This window comes from Lutjanus erythropterus, chromosome 13 (genome assembly GCF_056507025.1).
Source record: "Lutjanus erythropterus isolate fLutEry1 chromosome 13, fLutEry1.hap2, whole genome shotgun sequence".
Lineage (NCBI taxonomy): Eukaryota > Metazoa > Chordata > Actinopteri > Lutjaniformes > Lutjanidae > Lutjanus > Lutjanus erythropterus.
Window position 1 is genome coordinate 26,244,974 of NC_139329.1, and position 16,043 is coordinate 26,261,016.

The window sequence follows — 16,043 nt, forward strand, 5'->3', positions numbered from 1 at the left end:
TGCAATGAAATCAACAGTTTAAATGTTAATACTGTTTAAATGGATTGCAAAGTTTGTGGTTCAGTACACTATTTTATCTAGTTTGTTTAAAACCTGATTGAGCAAGTAACGCTTGTCATTAGTCATGCTACTCTTGACCAAATTGCATGACTTAAAAAAAAAAAGAGACTACCCTCATTATATGAGGATACCTGGAAAAAACACTTTACTTGAGTATTTCCATTTTATGCCAGTGTATACTTATTACTACTACACTACATGTCAGAGACATATTTTGTACTCTCTACTGCACCGCATTTGTTTTAAAGCTTTATTACTAGTTCCTTTGAAAATTCTGATTAATAATACAAAATCTATTTATATAAATTATGACGATGCATTAATATTGTTATGAAAATATATTATCAAATGTATATGGAAGAAGCTGTTTAAAATAGTCAAAATAAGTGAAATTAGCTCCACCTTTACCAACTAGCTAAATAACCGAAATGTAATACAGTATTTCTACACTGTGGTATTATTACTTTTACTTAAAAAAAAAAAAAAAGAATATTTCTTCCACCATTGAAAAAAATAAACACAAAAGTATAACTTACATTTAAAACACATTTAATATAGCAGCGTGTCTTTCAAAATGTCAAGCTAGCGTCTGCGTTAAAGCGAAATGAAACGAGACAAATTATTGTAAGAAGGTAATGTAAAAGAAAAGCCTTTATGTTAAACTACGTAACAATATCCACTTAGCAAAATACACATCTTTAGCAATGTTGGTCCATCAGTAACGTTATCTTAACAGGCGCTAGCTAAACTCCAGCTGAAGTTAGCCTCCATAACCACTGTTACATTGATAAACTTTGTAATTCTTTTTTGACAATTGTGCTCTCTAATGTTACAATATTAATATTTTTTACATAAAATAACTGATCTTAAAATTTGCTCATGTTATGATGCGTATTCTTCTTATAGAAGAAATGTCGCCGCTGTCCTCCAGTCCCCGATAGCTCGCCGTGATCGTATAGTGGTTAGTACTCTGCGTTGTGGCCGCAGCAACCCCGGTTCGAATCCGGGTCACGGCAGAGAAGAAATGGGGTTAGCATTTTGAATTTCGTTTGTTCTCAATATTGAGATGTTTCCAAACAAAACACATATTTATAACGTTACCATTGTGTGTGAAATGTGGTGTACTTTATACAGACATTTCATTCCTAACTCTAATCATAAATAGCGAGCTTCCCTTCATTATAATTTGGTCGGCTCTGAGAAAATGTTTAGCTGAGTTTTATTACCTGTAGTGTAAACGTTAGGAAGGCAGAGAGTGAAATCTGACTATAAATTCGGCCTAAAATCAAGACATTATTGCTTATATTGCTTTTATCCTTTATGGAAATAATACTGGAAGTGCAAAAAGCCTACTGTAGCAGTAAAATTACACCACTGTAGGTTTTTCTGGAGATGCTCCTTGACCCTGCAGAGACCTCACAGGGTCCTCACACCAAACTGTTCAATGATTTTCATATACTGGGGACACTGGTGGCTCTTTAAAGTGCACTAACGACGACTGGCCTGCAGGTGGCAGTCAAACACATTCAATATTCACTATGACAGGAAGAGTTTTTAAAAATGATGCCTTGTCCCCCTTTCAGGAGGGCATAAGTCAAGTTTGATAAAAACTTCTTTTTATTCAAACAAACCCATTAGAGTGCTGCAATGCCCGAGGACAGTAGTTTAGCCAGTCATCATAAGAAACATAAGTGTCTATAGATATTTTCTACGCTGTAATTGCTCACAGTACTTACTATGGTAATGATATTTGCTAACTTACATTAATTTTATCTTTAGGGTATTCATTGAAAATGATCATGACCAAACTGCTAATATATGTGTTTCTAGCTAGCACACAAGATTTTATCATGGCTGCAAGATTGGGGTCATTTGTAACACTGTGTTACAATTGCCCCTGAGTGATATGGCCCAATGTGAGCACCTTGTTTGTCTTTCTTAACATACTTTCATGTTTGACAATGAACTAATTTAAAGCTAATACGTCTAATGTTTTCACACTGAAATGTTTAAAAACAAATGTAACATGAATAAAACTTAAATATTACCTCGTCTGTGTACATGATTCTGCCTGTCATCTTAGACTGATTTTCATCCCACACTACTGACTATGACGTCAAATTACATCTTTTGTCACTGAGCGACACCCTAACAGCAGAATTTACATTTGTGTGTTTAATTGCATCTAAATGCAAAATTACTTTTAACTCAATTGCCACCCCGATGGGGGCGACGGCAACACACTGGCAACTTGCATTAAATGTAACATTATAGTTTTATTCTTGTTAGGGAAACTATATCAGTGGTATTGTTAATTAGTCCACATATATGTTTCTTATATCAAAGATGACTAGCGTATTTCAAGTTGTCTGTGACTTATGAAGGAAAAAGTAAAAAATGTTACAAATGCCCCTGGTCTCCCCTATCTCTCAGCCCACACAAGCCTAGCTTGGGTTTTCTGGATGGGACGCATTTTTATCACTACAGTTAGTTAAAAATGGGGGAAGACACTGCAGTCATCACCCAGCAGTTTTGCACTATAACTAAGACATGACCTTATATTTAATTGTACGTCTATGGGGAATATGTAACAACTCGAAGCAAATTTGGATTGTTTTCTGGGCCTGCATGGTGTAAGATGCGCCTAAGGGCAAAATGCGGTGTAAGAAAAACAGTGTAGGATATTAAAGTGCAGATAAGATGCCCCACGCTCCTGTTGGTTCACTTTGACGTCAGTTTTCATCGGGACCCGCCCGCTTGCTCAAGTGGCGGCGGTGAATGGTGAGAGATAATCCTCGGCTGGGCTCTACCACAGACAGACACACAACAGGGCTGTATGAGCTGCCTCTGGAGCTGGATGCGGGCATCCGTCGGATTCTGCTCTTTAACACGGGCCCCAACGCACGGAAACTTAACGGGACAACAATGGTACACGCCTCGGCGGCTGAATCCGTGGCTGCTGGTCGTGTAGGGGACCGGGGATCGTGGTCAGTGTGACATCCACTTGCACGCTGGTGTTGAGTTTATTGTTCTGGTCCTGTAGACGCAGCAGAGCAGCAGCGATTCTCTGAGAAGATGTTGAGCCGATTCATGAGTGGCAGCATCAGGAATCTTGAGCGGGAATACAGCTGCACCGTGAGACTGCTGGACGATACGGAATATACGTGCACCATTCAGGTTAGTCACCTGTCGACCACAGCGCTGTTCAGTCCTTTGCGCAGAGAGCTCCGAATAGCGCTGCGATTGTGTCTGACCTGGCAGACAGAGAAAGCGAGTCTGCGAGCAGCAGAGGGACAGCAAGTGCCTGCATGCATGTCCCACTGCTGCTGGTGTCTACCAAGAGGCATTACAGAGCCTGAGTACAATATGTGGAGTTATTCCTGTCATTTCAAATAACAGGAGGCTGTGTATTTCCCTCACATGACCCATATATTGCTAGAATACATGAGTGAATTTTTTATTTTTTATTTTTGGCAGGCTTTGGAGACGTCAGTGAGCTCTCTGTTGGACAGACATGACATTTCCCTCAAGCTCAGGTTGATGGGATGTCAACAGCACACATTAGGGGCGTTTTAGCAGGATTATTTTTCTTAGGCTGTGTGTCAGTTTGAGGTAGTGAGTGTTGCCTGCTGGATTATTGCTTGTGGGTTCATCATTTAGTGTTGCTGCTCATGCAGTTTCCCTTGAACCTGAGACATCAATAATGCACATGGGGTATCCCATTGCTGCTTTGAAGGAAATGCCTACTAAGTCAAAATGTGGTTATTGTAGATGGTTGGATAGAGCTGCACTGATTAATTGATGAATCGTCAACCATTAAATTGATCACCAACTATTTTGATAATTGTTTTGATTCATTTTTAAATAAAAAAGTATCCAAAACTCTGTTTGCATTAAACCACTATAAGGACTTCCTTAGGATGTTGTAAGAAAAAGCCCTTTAATCTCCAAGTGAAGTGACGGCTAAGTAGTGAAGTACCTAAGTATTATCTTGTGTTGCTAGACAGTCCTTTGCAATCATTTTTAAGTGACCCTGAACAGTCCCTTAAAAGTCAAATAATTTGTGGAATATGAGATTTGACATTACGTAGCTAGCTAGCCAGATATTAAGATAACTCTGTTTCATATAGTCTATTTAGCATTAGTGTTTTATTGAAACTTACCAGTTTTTGTTGAATATTGTCTTCTTTGTCTCTGTTACAGCAGATTTCATATTTCTGAGTATTTTTCCAATATTTCCTTAGGCAGTGAAAGCCTTACTTTAAAGCAAGGGGACAATTTAAGAGGCTTTATCCAAAGATCCTAAGTGAACTTCTTAGTTTAGGGAAATATAACTTAAATTGGAAATGAAAGGTGATTTGTGCAGCAGGGGACTGATTCCAGCTTTTCATATATAAATATTTTCTGCTTTCTTTAATCCTCTATGATACTAACCTGAATATAGTTGGGTTTTGGACAAAACAAGACATTTGAGGGCTTTCTGAAACAGAGGTCAACATTTTTTGATATTTTCTAATGGACCAAACAAAAAGTCAATTAACCAGACAATGATAGTCAAATGAAAATATTCAGTAATTTCAGCCCTAGGTAGAAGCATAGCTGTAATGTTGATGCAGGATTAGATGTTATGTGCAATACAATAGAATACAACTTTTTAAAAATCCCACAAGGGCAGTTTGTTGGAAAATACAAACAACAGATGATGATACGAGGGAGCTAAATGTGGAACAGAGTCTATAAATAATAATGATAAACTTGCTAAGTACAATAAAAAAGATAATATATAGTGGAGCTATGATTATCTTCCACTTGCAAGATCATAAACAAGCCAAAATACTAGCTTAGATGATCACAGAGGAAAAGAAATTATTGAAATTGTCAGCTGAGACTCATTGTTTGTACAGATGAAAACAGAAAAAGGCCCCGATATTAAAAGTGTTTTCGCTTCCTTTTGTCTCACCACTGCGAGCATTGCTTTGACGATTGTGCAGTTTTATGTTCACACTGATTTGATAAAAAAAAGTAGGTGAGAGGGCCTGTCACATCAATTACAAGACAAATTTGTTGCCTTTGTGGATGCTGCACAGTTGTAGGGAAGAGGAGTTAAAGGAATCCTTGGAGAATTCCCTGACAGTCAGCAACACGTAGATGCATTAAAGCCACTGCACGAAATACCAAGGAGACATTTAACCTACAATGTGAAACAATAATAAGACATGCATGAGTCTTGTCGTTATCATCAGCAGGCTATACTGCGATTGTTCCTCTTTCCTCCCATGAGCAAGCGTGAAATAGATACTGCAATTACTGTAGGATCGTGACTGTGTGCCCAGGTTGTAAACAGACCTGCATTTCTGCTGGGAGAGCTGAGCCAGAGATGGAGCTGGGCCAGATGGACTGTGAAGCCAGCAGGTGTGCTGTTTGCAGCAGAGTCGTGTGGTCTGGGGTGGCTGACGTCAGCAGGCTGGAAGGAGGGGAGTGGAGTGAAAGAGGAGAATGCTCCGACCGGCTCTGCTGTGACTGTCTGGCATCCTAACTATCTTCCTGTCTAACCTGGCGCTGGGAGGTAGCAGGCTAATTCACCTGACTGGCCGCACCGCTGGAGCGTATTCCTCATTTAGTTTAAACCTCGACCTTCCTTCCAGGCTTCTGGCCTGCCAGAAATACCCGATAGATAGCAGGACACCTAGACGAGGGAATGCAAAGTAAGAGGCATAACTAGGTCATATATTCTCAGTCTCTCATGAGCTCTGTCTGCTTCACTCTGTGTTTCTGTCTCTCCCTCTTTCTCTTCTTCACCTTCCTGTTTCCAGTGTGCTGAGATTTTATTCTCCATGAAACTGTTTAACGGCTCCAAATACGTACTTACATTAGCCTCCTTCCTTTCTCTAACATTAGAGAATAGAACCAAAATTTAAAAGGGTTTTTCTGCTTGTCCCCATAGGAGAACCCTTTTTGAATTCCTGGTAGAACATTTTCTACCCTTTGAGAGAGTTCTACCTTGAACATACACATGAACATACGGTGTTGTGCCTTGAACAATCTGTGACAGGTTTCACCCAGAACTCTCTATGAAAAGTTCTACAGAGCACCCTTTTATGGTATAATGGTTCCACCCAGAACCTTCTCTGGGGGTTCTGTCTAGACCATTTGCACCTTCTCTGGGTGTTTACAAGAAACCACCCAGAGGTTTCTACCACCAATCTTCTTATATTCCAAGGGTTTTATCTAGAATTCACCCAGGATGTTCTACTGAGAACCCTTTTATATTTTAAGGTTTTTATGTAGAATCCATTTATATTCCAAGGCTTTATAAAGAACATTTTCATGTTCCAAGGGTTTTTATCAAGAACCCTTTCATATACCAAGTGATTTATCTAGAACCCACCTAGGGAGTTCTACCAAGAACCCACTTATATTCCAAAGGTTTTATTTAGAACACACCCAGTGGGGTCAACTGAGAACCCTTTTATATTATAGTACAGAGAACTCTCGACAAAAGAGTTTGTCAAGGATTTCAACAATCAGGTATCTGCTTCTTCAGTGACAGGGTCATCTCCATGGTTTTTGCGTTAGTATGCCACCTTCAGCAGAAACATCCTCAGCAGACACTAGAAACAGAAAATATTCCTGCACCACGGCTGAGCATTGAGGGCTTTCAGAAGAAGGGCAGAGGAGAATGTGTCTTTTTCAGAGCAGTGGCAGCTGAGATGCATGAACTTAAATTTTGCTTTAATGAATTATGGATCTTTCCACTATGTTTGGGGGGAGGAAAAAGTGAGCACTTGTAATTACACAGCTCCGTAGATTTAGCTCTCATCCAGTCGCAGGTTGATGGAAGTGCCTGAAATCCTCTGTTGCCCTCAGGCCTCTTCTGCTCCCTGATTTTAATGCAGTGTTGCAGCAGAGAGTCAGGCTGAGACTTCAGCAGGGCCTCACATTCTTGTCATTTACACGTTTGAATAACAGATAAATCACTTGAAAAGAAAATACGGAATAGTTAATGAAAGACAAGATCAAGTGGATTCATCCACTGCAAATACAGGGTAGGATCTTATTGCTTGTAGGTCTGCTCCTGACGTAAAACTCAAACATTATTCTAATTTAGTTCAGCCAGATGCATTATTGATGAGTCCGAGACATCTAAATGCAGGTTGTTTGTCCCGAGTTGCTTTAGAAAATTCTGTCTCTCAGCTTGTGCATACGAAGAGGACTCAAATATGAATGTCACACAGTTAGCTGCCAGTATTTCTTCTTATTATCTCTCTTCCATTCTTGTCTGTTTGTCTGTTGTCACAGTAAAATTGTTGAACATGTATTGTGAATTTTGTGTGGGGAGAGGAGGAAGAAAGAGAGTGAGAAAGACAGTTTCTACAGACATGTGGGAACTATTGTTTATCCCTAAAAGGATTATTCTGCTTTTATTATATAGAAGGAGTAGGGTGTGTTTGAGCTCCCATCCACCCTAGTGCTGCTGTGTCTGAGGATTTGCATTTTCTCATGTTTCTGCTGATTATTACTACTTCAAATGCTTATAATGGAATAAAATGGGATGTTATAGAAGACATAGATCATACTTATTTTCTCTTTCACTAGGGTAAACCTGCAACTAATAAAGATAATGAAGACAGTCTTTCATATCAGCACAGCAAAAACTGTAAAAAAAAACAAAAAACAAAACAACAAAACACAATGTGACATTACTCAAAGGTTTCTAGCGAGCCTTTCTGAATTTAAACACATTATACCTAGATACTGCATTAAGCACTTCTGTCTGTTAAGACTCATCTGTGAACAAAAACATGTAAATTAGGGAGGTAAAAAGTTTCAATGAGTCATGTTACATTAAAGATTTCATGATCTACATGGAATAGGCAAAAAGTTTAGATTTTCTAACTTATTCCGCTTACACCATGAACCCTTGAATATAAAAAGGATACATCGAAATTGAGAAATGCAAATGTTAGTGCTTTTTATCCAGAAAAAAATGCAACTCCCCCATCTGTTTATAGGCCAGACTTGCCCTGTCAAATATGGCGGCAACGTTGGCGTATGATCCAAAGGTCAATGCAGTGTCTACGTACGTATGTCTGTGGTTGTGAAGCTCAGTGTGCTGGCTCTGGCCGTCACCATCTTGGCAGGGCCTGATCTAAAAATGAGCAAAGAGGTGGAGCTGAGGCAGCCAAATGAAGCTGCTACCTAGCGCCTAGCCCCCTGTGACATAACCTACCTGTCACTCAAAGTTGGTACGCTCTTAATTATGCAGAACTTAAAGCCGTAATATACTTTAAATGGATGAGTTTTATAAAAATTCACCACCTGTACAGTTAGCTATAGAGGGTAAAATAGCTATATGTACTAGGCTGTAAACATAGTTATTTCTTCTGTAAAGTTGAGTATTTTAATGTGGTGGTCTGTGGGGATTGACTCACTTTTGGAGCCAGCCTCCAGTGGCCATTTGAGGAATTTTGTTGTTTGGCACTTGTGCGTTGGTTTCATTTTTCAGCCCCGGAGGTTGCTGCTGGCCCACTCTGTTCCAGATACAGACGTAATTATACCACAGACCCTTTGAAACCTGTGATTTCCCTTGGTTTTCTAATAATTGTTTTGTGTCAGGAAACTCTAAACACCAGCATTCAGGGCAGTGTCACTTATATCAACACAAATTCCTTGCAGAACCCCAAGTAAAAAAGATAGGTATGAGTTAGTGTAGGACTTGCTACCCCTTCACCGCTGCTGTGACTAAAATCAATGGTGTGCAAGTTCTCCTGAGGTCTGCTGACATCTTGGTATTGAGACTGCCGGGGGATGGGAGCCTGTGTGTGTGTGTGTGTGTGTGTGTGTGTGTGTGTGTGTGTGTGTGTGTGTGTGTGTGCATATTGAGGGGTGCTTTACTCTGAAGCATGGTGCCGGGGTCTCAGCTGTTGCTACGGTGACTCCACAGTTACTCTAACAAAATGTGAGATTGCTCACTGGTCAGGATCACCCTTCCAAAAGACCTGACAAAGACTTGGCTGTTGCGCTCCCAGGAAGGTAATTCATTTCCTGAATGCCACAGGACAGTGGTGGTGAGTTGACTTATGCGGTGCCCACACCAACCAGGATGATAACTGGACTGTCCCACTGATCCCCTGACACACATTCAGTCCTGTGCCTCCTGTGATGTCATTATTGTCTTCGGTATTCTGTGTATCTTGCTGTTAAAGTTCACAGTCTGATGTTTTCGGAAACTGGCCAGTACATTTGCGGCTGAGTATTGTTTAAAATGTTTCGATGCTAGTGCAGAAATAATACCTGACTTTATGCACTAGTTGGCCTTTTTATTGAAGGAAAAGCACAGGTCTAAATAATAAAATAAATGAATTCCATTCAGCTGCTTCAGTTTCAGGATCCTGGTGTTGTGCATGCTCCTCATTGTCATATTGTCCGAGGTTACTGAGGCACTTGAATAGAACAGAGCCACTGTTAGTGTTATAAGTAACATCAATTTCAATGTCACTGTGACCTCATGTCTGTCACATTCCTGTGTGATATCTCAGTCCCTGGAGGGAATTTCTTAAATTTTGGTACAAACGTCCACTTGGACTCAACGAAGAACTGATAAGAATTTGGTGGCCAAAAGTTATGACCAAAAACATGTTTTTGGCCATAACTCAAGAAGTCATATGCTAATTATGACAAGATTTCACTCAGATGTCTAATAGGATAAAATGATGAGATGATGATATTTTAGATCCAGAAGTTCAAAGGTCAACTTCACAGTGACATCATCATATAAAAATAGTCTCAAGTGAAGACGTTTTTGTTGTTTGTTGTTTTTCACTTGAAATGATTCACTGGAATCATACATATTAATATCAATATGACAGTAAATAGTTTATATCCTACTTTGAGAAGTATAAGCATTTTTTTTGTAAAATAACTGTACTTAAATAAAATTAGCTTAAGTTGGCAAGTTTGTTCTTGGGAACTATGTGATTGAAGAATAAGCATTTAAAATTGCAGATCTGACCAGATGTTCAATGGTAGATGTGGTGCTTTTGGACATTTTTCGTTCATTGCCAAAAATGTGTTTGACACAAAGTTTGATACCCAGATCCAAGTGCAACTGATTTTTCTGTTTTTGTTTTAAGTGATGCGCTTGTGTGTCGTCACTATGGATTGTATCAATATGTTTGAGTATATTCATATAAAAATAGTTAAATGTTTAATGAATGTAGCTCAGAGCAAAAATGCTTTATTGTCTAGTTATTGCAGTTGAAGCTGCAGTTCTCCATGTGACACTTCAGAGATCCCTGGTGACTGCAGGTCTTTGCTGACTATACACTATCAGGACCTTCAGAAGTGTCCTGCACCAAGCAGCCCCACTAGATCTACGATATGTCAGCCCAGGCTGAAGGAATGCATACGTCTGTGTGTGTGTGTGTGTGTCTGCGTGCAGGTGTGTGTGTGCTCATAGCTAATGGTGGCTGACACACTGTTGCTATGCTTCATATGAATGATTAAAATGTGTGCTACGTCTGAATGTTTCATGAGGAGTAACCTCAGGAGAACGTCACTTGTGTTTACCAGCATCACTGCACACCAGCATCACGATTGGCTGAACCTGTGGCGCATGGCTGGTTGCGATTAAGGATTACATCACTGTAGCGTCTATCTACACAGCAGAGCAGGGCAGGACAGCCCTCCCCAAGCTCTTTAATGGGGATTTGATATGTGAGAGCAGCCACTTGCCAGTTACACTTTATCGGTCACGTCTTGTTGATAATGAAAGGGCTGATGTGTCGTGTCAAGGTTGCAAAGGGCTGCTGCTCCATCGCTGCCTTTGAATGTAGTCTTCACCCTTGTGTTTCATTCCAGCGGGTTGTTATAGGGAAATTAAACTTTGCCTGACCCGGAATACATGGAAGAGCTTAGCTTAAGACGAAATGGCAAATGACTCTTTTGTTATGCGCTCATTGAAACACAAGCTCGCACACATTAACACTTTTCTCCCTGAGAAATGTCATCAGCTCTCTCAATTTGTTGCAGTCGTATCAGGATGATGAGGCCGCTAAATGTGGGTGCAGAGCTTGTTTGGGTTTCTCTCACCAAATGGTCCTCTCATATTCCCCAGTGTCTGTGTGTGTGTGTGTGTGGGCTGGATGGAGAGCAGGCAGGCAGTCTGTCAGTGTGTCGGTAGCAGTCTGCTGAGCCCTCCATTGTGCTGTCTGGGATGTATTGTGTGACAAAGAGAAACAGAGAGGGGGGCCTGAGGTTATGCTCCACCTGGAAGCATGAATATTAAACCTCCTACCAGAGCAATATATTCCTGTGGCGACTGGTCTGCTAATGAGAGAAGTGGACGAGTGCAGAGCAGTGTGAATGATCCCGCTCCCCCATCAGGCCAAGGTTCACTTTACAAGGAGACAGCCTAGAGCCATAGTAATGCAAACAGATTGCACAGCTTGTTGGTGATATTTATATACTTCAGTGGCCTCATAAATGAGTTAACGCGGTGCAGTGCAGCTCTTAGTGTAGATTGTGAAAGGGATAGCTTAACTAATTTCAAATAAAAGTGTGGAGCTAAGCTTTGATCAGTTACAGATAATGAAGGCTGTTTGTAACCTGCAGGAGTGATGATGCACCACCTCAGGCCAGAGAGTTAATCAGTTAAGAGCTGTCTTCAAACGCTGACCTCAAAAGTTTGTGAGCGCAATTTGGTATCAAACAGAATTTTAATTGCCGTGTTATATCAGGCTCAGCATTTACCGAAGGAGGACAACATAATAGCCTTGGTTGATATTGGATATTGGGTTGCGTTTTATAATGAGACACTTTCTTGTGTAGAGCAATTTTTGTTGTGTAACTGCCCTAATGTTTTTGTTTTGGGACCACAGCATGCTCACAGCTTTGCAGACAGCTGCTAATGGAGGGCACGAAAATGTGATTTTTATATCAGCTGTGATATAACTGATAACTGTAATATGTTTTCTGCCTTATTTGTTATACAGTGTCTAAGCAAATGCATATTTAGAAGAACGAGAAGGAAGTGTTATTGCTGATGTTAGTCAAAGGACTTTACATAGCACAGAACACAGTGTTCAGGAAGATTTTTCTACAGTAACTTATCGCATTGAAATAGAAATTAATTCTGATTGTTTAATGATGATATTGCTGTTTTTGCAGCTGTCTTACTGACCTGTGTGCACCTCCAAAAAGTTCTAATGACATTGTGCTGCTATCCATAGTCAGACTTTACTTTTTGTCCTCTCCTCTCTACGTCCTCCTCGTCACTCTGGTTCTGTTTGTCTCTGGGCCTCTGGGCTCTCTGCTGTATGAGAGAATCCATCCTTTGTCTCACTCTGTACTTCAAGGCCCTGTGCCTCTGCAGACTAATGAGGAAACACAGGGATATGCTCGTACTACTTCACTCGCAGTGAAAAACAGCAGAACTGCACTTTTGTTGACTTCGGTTGTGCAACAGCAGGCTGAGAATTAAGTTATGAGTCCTAAAACCTTGAATTTAACATATTCACAGCTCTGGTTCCCTAGTCTTGAAGTCTGTGGGGTTTTTTTCTGAATGGGCTTTTAGTTAGATGCCTGATATAAAGTCTGTGGTCAACAACAGCTTGAGAGATTTTCATGTTTTGTTCTACAACATAAAATATGCCAGCAAATATTAGGGCCGGGATACTTGTTTTCTGATTAGATACTGTCACGATACTTGGTCGCCAATTCCAGAAGTATTGCGATTTTTTAAGTATTGCAATTCAATATTACAATTTATTGGTAGATTGAGTTAGTAATGTGAAGTGAGCAGCTACTATTTTGTTTCCACTAAGCAGAGAAAATATAAATTTGAACATTGTGAACATGTTTTATTTGAGGCATGTGAAGTAAAATTGTTCCCTTTGTTAAGATGATATTACTGTGATTGTGATGCTAATTTCCTTTAGCGTGTTAATGGCAATTCCCATAGTGCACTGATAAATTTATCAGAAACTTTTGTTCGCCACATAGTTTATTTTCTGCACTAATCCCAGTAATTGCCGTGGAAAAATCCTTTTGTTTAGGGAACCAGGGCGATGCTAACTTCCAGTTTGGCCTAGAAACATAAGTCACCCCTGCAACACTATATTTGCGTACACTTGGATTCTTATTCTATTATCAGCAATGTGAAATATTTAAATAGGGTGTATGTTTTGTCCCTGTCAGTCCAACAATGTTGTTACTTGTGAATAATCCTTGGTCGCGCTCTCCAATACAGCGGTCGCTTTGTGATGGAGATTAATAATAATACGGGTGTCATCAGCACTCAGGCCAGGTGCTGAGCTGAAAACAGACATGGTCTGACAGCCGTGACGTTTTTCTGTTGGCCAACCAGCCAACAGAGCAGCGAATGGTGGGGAAACACTGATACACAGTAAGGTAGAGAGAATAGTTTAATCTTCAACTCTCAGTTCAGTCGTCATTGTGTCACTTAAGTTTGATGTCCGACAAGGGAGCGTTTTTCAAGAGAAACCCCATTTTATTTATGAGACATACTGCATCTCTCTTTTCTCCTTTTGTCCTCCTGTTATGTGTCTCTTCATCCCGCCCTCATCGGCTCCACGGGTCACCTCTTCCTCTGTTTGTGTCATCAGGCTTGTGGTTCTGCTGCACACAGCCTCACTGCAGGGTTTTTTGAGCTAATGATTGCTGTTCCTCCCTTTCTTCTTCCATCTCCCTTTTCCTCCGTCCATGCCTCAGTGTCTCGTGCCCGATTTGTCTCCTCAGCAGATTTACCCTCTCAGCGTGCTCTGCGGGATCTCGCCTCTGTAATGATTTCAGTGTGGTCAATGGTGTTCAAGAAACAGATGATGTCGCCTGTACAGTATGTTGCAATATCCAAATGTTTTCAAGGACAGTGTGGCGACTAGACTCTTCAAAGTGAAGATATTAACCAGAAAAATAAAATGGTTCCTTTAGAACAATCCTGTTGGTTTCTGTTAGAACCATTTATCTACTTGGAACACTTTCAGAGTTCTACCTAGAATCCAACATAAAGGTTTGTACCTAGAGCTATGGTATCACCTATCACACTGGAGGTTCTATCCAGAACCTGACTTTTGCCCACCATATATATGAGAAAACACATATAATAATTAAACACATGACTTAATTTGTAATGATTTTCTGTAAGTAGGATTTTTTTCAGACACTCCAGGTAATTAAACATCTCAGCACATCATAGAGTTGGGACTGTGCTGTTGTTTTCTGTGATCAAGCTGAGATTTCTTCCAGGGTTGACGGTAGCTTCTTGCTTTCACTGGTCATATAGACAGCTCAACGCATGAATGCTGTCCCTCTGGGATTGAGCCTCTGAAGATTGAGGTATTATTACCTGTTGTCTCTTAATTTGACTGGAATGATGACTCTGCGTTGGCTGGATAATGTCACGTATAATGTACTCAGTAAAAGGTAAAAGGATCCTCAAATGAAGAGCTGTCAGGCCCTTCAGGCTTTGTGTTTAGCAAACAAAATTACTGTGTGGTATTTTCTCCTTATATAAACTGCACTCAACCAGTATATATGTAAAGACTCCGTATTCCCTTTGTGCATTGCTCTGTTTTAAAAAGCAGTTAACTCCAATAGACAGTGAGTCATGTATAAATAAAACATCAGTATAAAGCATGCAGACGAGTTTGAGAAGTTCAGCAGCAGACTGAATAGTGCACACAGGCTAAGTTCCATGTTTTAAGCAATTTTTAGCGTAATATGTTGATGTAGCAGCTTCTGGCATGTTAGAAATGACTGGTATCCTGAGATTTTATGGACAGTAATAGTTTGCCAAGCAGGGTTTGATAAACAAAAAGCTCAATTTTACATTTAATGTGGATTGGTGTGCCATGGCGGATACAAATTCTGCTTAATCGGGTCAGTATGATCTGGTCTGTCAGTGCCTAGTGTTAACAACTATTAGTGGTCCAATAAATCCAGTTGTCTCAACTAGGGTTGGAAAATTTCTGGAACGTTTACAATTTCCAAGGGACGTTAAGCTTTGGAGTTTTTGGAAATGTTGTGCAATTTGAACCTAAAACTCAGAGAGGAATATGGCAGACATAACAATGTATCTCATCAGCCACCTTGTGAAAGGGAATAGGTGGATCTGAGGTACTTTCCCTTCTCTGTCGCCTCCATCACCCTCCAGATCCCACCAACAATAGCTGAGTCCGAGCGTTAAGTGGTCCCTGTTTGGGAACAGTCATGCCAAGGCACACAACAGGAACAACTGGTAGTCATCCAGACAAACTGGAGGCTCTTTGAGCCTGACACAGCTTGGGTAGTGAAGATGAGTCATCAGTGTCTGACATCGAGGAAGTCCATGGAGAGGATATGGAGGCCTGAGTGGAAAATTATTTTTAGGAGAGAAATCTTCTTTTGAGGCAGGTCATAGGGAACATTTTATGTTGTTGTTGTTGTTCAGTCAAAATTCAACTTCAGCTCAACTAAATTGTTGATTTTACAGCTACAACATTTAGTCAATTAATCAATTAGTTGTCAACTATTAAATTAATCACCAGGAATTTTGATAGTTCATTAATTGTTTCTAGTAAACTGATTATCTTTGGGTTGTGGACAAAACAAGACATTTGATAACATTGTCTTGGGCTTTGGTAAACAGTGATCAACATTTTTCACTATTTTATGAACCAAAGCACTAACTGATTAATTGAGACAGTGATGGTCAGATGAATTGTTAATGAAAAAAGTTGTTGTAGCCCTTGATTTTTTTTTTTTTTACTTTTGTTACAAGTATTTACAGTTATGTCTGCTTATGATGTGGCAAAATGTTTGTTTCTATCTGCATAGATACAGTAAATACAGGCTGAGTAAAATAACCCCTGTATTTTCTTCTGATTCCTGTTATGTCTTGTTAATTGTTTCCATAATGTTTCCACCTTAAATATGCCAATAATTGTGTAACCTTAGTCTGAACTCACATGTTGATATTAAAAGTT

General features: G+C 40.0%; 1 protein-coding gene and 1 non-coding gene across 3 annotated transcripts in view; both read left to right on the top strand.

The window, feature by feature from the left end:
- The first annotated feature begins 1,004 nt into the window (after window positions 1-1,004).
- trnah-gug (transfer RNA histidin (anticodon GUG)) lies at window positions 1,005-1,076 on the top strand. Its single transcript has one exon. It is a non-coding gene; the product is annotated as a tRNA-His (tRNA).
- A 1,791-nt stretch (window positions 1,077-2,867) lies between these two features.
- frmd5a (FERM domain containing 5a) overlaps window positions 2,868-16,043 on the top strand; it is a 77,921-nt gene continuing 64,745 nt past the window's right edge. For both annotated transcript variants that reach the window (XM_084734881.1, XM_084734882.1), the window contains exon 1: window positions 2,868-3,237. In XM_084734881.1, the coding sequence (XP_084591007.1) occupies window positions 3,136-3,237 (102 nt within the window). In that variant the 5' untranslated portion in view covers window positions 2,868-3,135. The remainder of the gene's footprint in view (window positions 3,238-16,043) is intronic.